This window comes from Dipodomys ordii, unplaced genomic scaffold, assembly GCF_000151885.1.
Source record: "Dipodomys ordii isolate 6190 unplaced genomic scaffold, Dord_2.0 Scaffold89, whole genome shotgun sequence".
Lineage (NCBI taxonomy): Eukaryota > Metazoa > Chordata > Mammalia > Rodentia > Heteromyidae > Dipodomys > Dipodomys ordii.
In genome coordinates this window covers 8,891,279-8,898,502 of record NW_012267305.1, presented here as the reverse complement: position 1 = coordinate 8,898,502, position 7,224 = coordinate 8,891,279, and the positions used below count along the sequence as shown (strand labels likewise).

The 7,224-nt window shown below is 42.1% G+C and overlaps 1 protein-coding gene across 1 annotated transcript in view; it reads right to left on the bottom strand.

The window, feature by feature from the left end:
• Positions 1–2,070, bottom strand: part of LOC105992855 (chromosome unknown open reading frame, human CXorf66) — a 6,016-nt gene extending 3,946 nt beyond the window's left edge. The window contains exon 1 of the mRNA XM_013025935.1: positions 1,983–2,070. Within this exon, the coding sequence (XP_012881389.1) occupies positions 1,983–2,070 (88 nt within the window). The remainder of the gene's footprint in view (positions 1–1,982) is intronic.
• Positions 2,071–7,224: the final 5,154 nt, after the last annotated feature.

The following is a 7,224-nucleotide window of genomic DNA, read 5'->3' as shown; positions in this document are numbered from 1 at the left end:
TTTTCTGGCTCTTTTCTCTTTCCTCTCTTCCCAGCTCTCTCTCATTCCCAGGCCTTTCCCAGCCATGTGGAGTGCCAACCTTGCCTGGTCCCAGCAGGTCTACTGAATAAACCTACCCCTTACCTGAATACCACGTGCGTGCTGGTGCTGTTCTTACTCGGTTACCTCTTTTTAAAAACCTAACAGATTGTATCATCAATTTGTTAGGTAACCAGGTTTCCTACCACCTTGATAGTATTTTGCCACTCTGTCAAAATAAAATCTCTTCATCAATGAAGACTACAACCCAAAGTCACATATTTTATGTGTATTTTCCAGTCCTGGGGGCTTGAATTTGGAGCCTGGGTGTTTGTCCCTGAACATTTTTGCTCAAGGCTGGCACCCTACCACTTGAGCCACAAAGCTCCATTTCCAACTTTTTGGTACTTAATTGGAGATAAAAGCCTCACATAATTTCCTGCCCTGGCTGTCTAGGAACTGAGATCTTCAGCTCTCAGCCCTCTGAGTAGCTTGGATTATAGGTATAAGCCTCAGTTGCTCAGCTTCATCAATTATTTTTATTTGTCAGTCGTGGGGCCTGAACTCTGGGCCTGGGCGCTGTCCTTCAGCTCAAGGCTAGTGCTCTACTACTTGAGCCACAGCGCCACTTCCGGCTTGAATTGAACCCAGGGCCTCATGTTAGTATTATGCTCACCTTTGGTCCTCGGCTCCTCCCACACCTGGGCCCCCTCCCATCCCTGGAGTTCCCTCCATACAGCTGGCCCCTCCTTCTCTCCGCCCAGACCCACCTGAACTCCCATCTACCTCACTTCCTATCCCCTGACCCTGCTGCTACCTGGATGGTGACGGAGGCCATGTGCTCCCTCTTGGGGAAAATATGGCTCCTCTAATAAACCTTATAATTGTATCTTTCTCCTGTGCCTGCCTGCTTCTGCGTGGTCCCCTGGGGTGGATGTGTGGAATTCTCTTACACCTCATGAATGCAAGGCAAGCACTCTACCACCTTCCCAGCCCCATCAATTATTTTTTAAAGCCTGATAAAGGTTTCACTGTGATTTTGAGCACATCCCCAGCCACAGTGTGGAAGTAAAATCTGAGAGGTATCTCTGGCCAATCTGTCCAATTATCTGCATTACCCCACCTCATAGTTTGTTCAGTGCAGTTCCAAGGGTGTTTTAACATGTATACGATGGATATTTGTGAGTACACTTGTTACTGTGCGTGATAGAAAAGAGTATGGGGCAAGAACAAAAGAAAAGAGTATGGGGCAAGAACAAATCCTCATCAAAACATACTATTTGGTCAGGCATGATTGTTTGTACCCACAAATTTCAGTTACTGAGGACACGGAGGCAGATCTCTTGAGACCATGAACTTGAGATCATTCCAGGCAATATGGATAAACCCTGTCTCAGGAAAACAAAAACAAAAAACAACAAAAAACCCCACAACACAACAAAACAAAACAAGCTGGGCACTGGTGCCTGTAATCCTAGCTACTTAGGAGGCTGAGATCTGAGGATTGCGGTTTAAAGCCAGCCTAGACAGGAAAGTCGGTGAGACTCTCCTCTCCAATTAACCACCAGAAAGCCGGAAGTGGCGCTGTGGCTCAAGTGGGAGAAGCCTAGCCTTGAGCTGAAGAGCTCAGGGACAGGGCCTAAGCCCAGAGTTCAAGCCCCATAACAGACAAAAAAAGAAAAAAGTACCCTCTTACTACTCGTTAAATCCTATGCTAGATTCATAGGATTTGGTTGGGACAGTGAATAAGAAAATAGAGGAAAGAAGATACTAAGTCTGTATTCTTTAGGCTCGTATTTTCTTTAGATTTTTCACACAGAAATAAAAATATTAGCTATTGTACAAGAAATTCTTGAAGACTTACTAATCGTAGTACCCATAAACTCGGCTAGGTTTTCAAATTAAGTCCTTGAATTACTAACATAATAGATTCTAATTTATAAAGTTTAAGGTTAGGAACGTACCTGTGTAAGACACTGCATCGCTTTGGTTAGTATCAGAACAGTTAATTGTCCAAATAGACAAAAATAAAAGCAAAATATAAAGATTCATGTTCAGTTATTTGTCCAATGTTTCTGGTGCCAAGGTGGCTACTGCATTTTATGTGGGTTGGGGTTTATGACATCACTACCAATTTGCATCATACTCTGACACATAATGTCACCATGGAGAAGCATGTATTTCTGTGTGTCAGGTGAGTTTTAAACATTTTACTTTCATAGCAAGTATTTCAGCCCAGAAGGAGACCTGTGATTGGTTCAAACACAAACACTCATTTGCATAATGGACCATACCATATTTGGTGCAAATGAGGATCGCCTCCGCCCCCCCTTCCCCCCCCCTTCCGCACAGTGCCTAAGTAGGCTGCTCAACTCACTTTGGGAAAACCTGAGAGATACTCTCGTTCCTACCTCTCTCCTGATGTTACAACAAACGGGGCCAATAAAGGCTTTCTCTCCAGTGATCATGCTCACCTTTGTTGAGCTGGCAGGAAGAAAAAGCAGAGAAGAAACCATAGAGGGAGGGAGCAAAACCGACCCAATAGAAGGGCAGCAAAGGCCAGTCCTAGCTTCCACAACACATACGAACAACTTACATGTAAGAAATTTTCCCTGGAAAGGTGTATATAGCTGACTGGTATGTGGCAATAAGGAAAGCATATGGCATCCCAATGGACTAGCTCTTTTAATTTTCACTGTGAATGACCAGTGTTCCCAAGTATTTATTGAGGATTTACTATGTTCCTCCAACAGTAGTAGTCACAGCTGAGGGGAGGGAACAATAGTAAAGTAAAACTTGGTGGTATATATTAAAGGTGTTGGGAGAACTGGCAATAACAAGTTTTATGTCATTAAGAAGGTCAGGGGATACTTTCCAGAGGAAGAAATATGGAGGCTGAGTTGTGAATGATGAGTAAAAGTGAACTTCGAGAATTAGAATAGAGAATATTAAGTGAGGGAGGCAAATATGCAAAGGCACTGTGATAGAGTGCTAACTTGGAGAAACCAGAAAAATGTGAGATTTGAAGCTAGAGAATTTTGTCTTTTTTTTTTTTTGTCAGTCGTGGGGCTTGAACTCTGGGAATGGGCACTGTCCCTCAGTTCTTCAGCTCAAGGCTAGCACTCTACCACTTGAGCTACAGCGCCAATTCCGGCTTGTTCTGTTTATGTGGTGCTGAGGAATCAAACCCAGGGCTTCATGCATGCAAGGCAAGCACTCTATCACTGAGCCACCTTCCCAGGGCGAATTTTATGTCTTATAAACCAAGTTCAGTACATTACACTTCATTCTAAGACTTTTTGGGAAATACTGGGCACGATATAATAAGAGGAGGACTTGAGAAAAACTACCATGGCCATAGTATGGGGAATTGTGTGGAGAGGCCCAAGTAAAAGAAGCAGCAAAGAGAATTAAGAGGCATTACAATTTTAAGTGAGATAAGACAAAGCCTTGAAGCAGGGTAGAAATGGTATGGATAGAAAAGAAGATGGATTTCTTTGAAAAATCTTTTGTGAGTTCAATAAACAGAACTTATTGATGGATAGGTTATTGGACACAAAGGGAAATCTGATTCATTGATTTAATAAAAAAGCTGTTCAGGAAGCTTTCATTGTGTTAGCATGAACATTCAAATACATATAGCCCCTGGCTTTAAGGAGCTTGAGATCTAATGGGGAAGCAGTGTTCATAGGCAATCACCAGGCACTGAGGGTATGCCACATGGTATCACAGGGTACAGCAGTAAGCCATGGCAGTGTACCAAAAGAGTGCCTGTTCACATTGGCAATTTTTGGTTGAGTCAACTCTTGAGGCGAGGTGGATTATTAATCAATTATTGGCAGTTATGGGCTTGAACTCTGGGACTGGGCATTGTCCCTGAGCTCTTCAGCTCAAGGCAAGAGCTCTACTACTTGAGCCACAGCGCCACTTTCAGTTTTCTGGTGGTTAATTGGAGATAAGAGTATCACAGACTTTCCTGCTTGAGCTGGCTTTGAACCTCGATCCTCAGCTCTCAGCGTCCTCAGTAGCTAGGATTACAGGCATGAGCCACCAGTGCCTGGCTGGATTATTTATTTTATAATATGAGTAGGAATTCCTTGAACCCAGAAGAGAGAGTAAAGACTGTATTGCAGACAAACAAGTCAGTATGTTTAAAGCATGGTTGAAGGAATGTCATTTCCATGAGGGAAAACTAAGAAGTGGTAAGTGTGGGTATATAGCTGGAAATAAGTCTACAGTGGGTAAGCCAGATTATTTATGAAAGAATATGTATTAAAAGCCCCCTTTTTGGAGATAAGGTCTTACTATGTAGTTCAGGGTGGCCTAGCACTTCATATGTAACCTAGGCTTGGCCTCAGATTTAGAAAACCTCCATTTTAACCTCTTTTTTTTTTTTTTGTCAGTCATGGGGCCTAAACTCTGGGCCTGAGCACTGTCCCTCAGCTCTTCAGCTTAAGGCTTGCGCCCTACCACTTGAGCCAAAGTGCCACTTCCAGCTTTTTCTGCTTATGTGGTGCTGAGGAATCGAACCCAGGGCCTCATGCATACAAGGCAAGCACTCTACCACTGAGCCACCTTCCCAGCTCCCATTTTAACCTCTTAAGTGTTGAGCTCACAGGTATACACTATCAGACCCAGCCCTTTTTTTTTTTGGGTCTGGTTGTGGGGCCTGAACTCTGGGCCTGGGCGCTGTCCCTCAGCTCTTCAGCTCAAGGCTAGCGCTCTACCACTTGAGCCACAGCGCCACTTCCGGCTTTTTTCTTTTTGCTTATGTGGTGCTGAGGAATTGAACCTAGGGCCTCAGGCATGCAAGGCAAGTGCTCTATCACTGAGCCACTTTCCCAGCTCCCCAGACCCAACCCTTTTTTATTCATTTTAGAGAAGGAAAAATAAGCAGTTAGTGATTACATCTTTAATCCCATAGTTGGAAGTTTGAGGGCTAGGCTGCATAGTTTTAGAACAGCCTAGGTTACCTAGCAAGACCCTGTCTCCAAAAGAAAAAGGAACACAGAATAGGTATTATTGTTGGCTCATTTTATTGACACTCTAAAGGAATGTAATACTTAGGAAATTAAAAGCAAAAATCAAGAACTGAATGGAATTTGAGGATCAGTCTAGAAAGCTCCAAGAAGTGAAAGTGAGGGGTTGCCAATCAAATCTAGTATTTTCCCTTTATCAAGGAAAAACTAGAGGGGATATAGGAATCTATAGATATATTCACAGCACTATGTTTACTGGAATTCAGTATACCTCCCCTTGGTAAGCTTGAGCATTGTCAGTGAGAAGGCGAAGGACAATTTGCCTTCTATGCTCCTGTGCTTAGCCAACAAGTGCAAAGGTATGTCTGATTTTTGTCTGCACATGTTCACACATGTATACATTTGTGCCTTCAAGTATTTCCACAAACACATACATATAGGCATAATTCTTGGATAAGAACCTGTAGAAAGCTTCCATACTACTAGAAAATAAGTTTGGGAAGTGTCTGTATATTTTAGTCAGTACCATATAAATGGTAAGAAGCAAGTTGGATCCGAATGAACTGTTGTTCCATTTCTAGTCTTAATTTGTTTAGTGACTGACATTAATGGCATTGTAATAGGTTGTTTTCTAGAAGGTCTTGACCATCATTAGAAGGATCCATTTCACAATTTGTTTCCTATTTTGCTATTGTGTGAGCACCAAGGAGACTACAATCCAAGGATATATATATATATGTATATATATAAATTTTGTATGTGTGTGTTTATGCACATATGTGCACACCAGTCCTGGGGCTTGAACTCAGGGGTTGGGCGCTGTACCTGAACTTCTTTTACTCAAGGCTAGCTCTCTACCACTTGAACCATAGCTCCACTTCCGGCATTTTGGTGGTTAATCTGTTGATAATAGTCTCACAGACTTTCTTGCCTGAGCTGGCTTTCAATTGTGATCCTCAGATCCCAGCCTCTTGAGTAGCTAGAATTACAAGTATGAGCCCCACTAGTGCCAGCCCAAGGTTACATTTGAAAAGGGCTCTCATAGATCTGTTTTTCCTTGCATGGAGTGCGGAGTAGAAGTGGGCAAATACTGAGCCATAGATCAAGAATGACAGACTGTTTTCACTAAATCTTTATAACGGGTTCAGGCTAGAGGGTTTGCTAGTCTAAATGCAATGCCCTCAGAGAAGCTAGCCCTCACTGGATGCTAGATATGAAATTTTCACAGCAATCCTTCCAACAGCTAGCTGGGTAGGCATTACCTTTGTATTACAATCTTCATTTCACAGATAAGCCTATGGAGGTTTGGAGTGGCTAAGTAGCATGTCCAAGTTCTCACAGCTATAAATAGCAGAGCCAGTGGATTTGGAAAATAGACTGTAAACTGAAAATATAAAATAAAAACTTTCATTAGGACATCACAGGTTTCCTAATGAAATATAGATTATATGCATACTGATGATATATTTATGTATCATGTAATTTGTAGATAAATATATATAGTTTATGAAGCTAAATGAATATGTATGAACCTTCCAGCTAACTAGAGAATACCATTTAATACCACAGAATCTCACTGTGTGCTCCTTATTCTATACTCCTGCCATTCTGCCCTTGGATAGCCATTCACCTGATGTATTTTTTCATTTCCTAGATTTTTATTAATGCTTTATCTCAGAGGCTTATAGTAGTAGTTTTGCATGATTCTGAAAGATACAAGAATGGAGGGTTGAGGTACAGCAAGTTGTAGATTACTTGTTTAGCATGAAATGCCCTTATACAACTAATTGATGCTAATAAAAAGTTTTAAATCCTGCCTGGCACCAGTGGCTCACACCTATTATCTTGCTACTCAGTAGGCTAACATCTGAGGATTGCAGTTCAAAGCCAGACAGAGCAGGAAAATCCTTGAGATTCTTATCTCCAATTAACCACCAGAAAACCAGAAGTGGTGCTGTGACTCAAGTGGTGAGTGCTGTCCTTAGCTGAACAGCTCAGGGACAGCACCCAGGCCCAGAGTTCAAGCTCCACAACCGACCAAAAAAAAAGTTTCAAATCCTAAAGATGAGTAAAAAATAAAGTTGTTAGAACTTTACATTTTGGCCAAAATAGTCAGCATACAATGGCATGCCATTGTGGTTTTCTAGGAGTTTGTCAAATTTGTATAACTTTAAATTTAGTGGCACTAAGTTGAATTACTTTGTAGGGCAGAGCTCCAGGTGGAAGA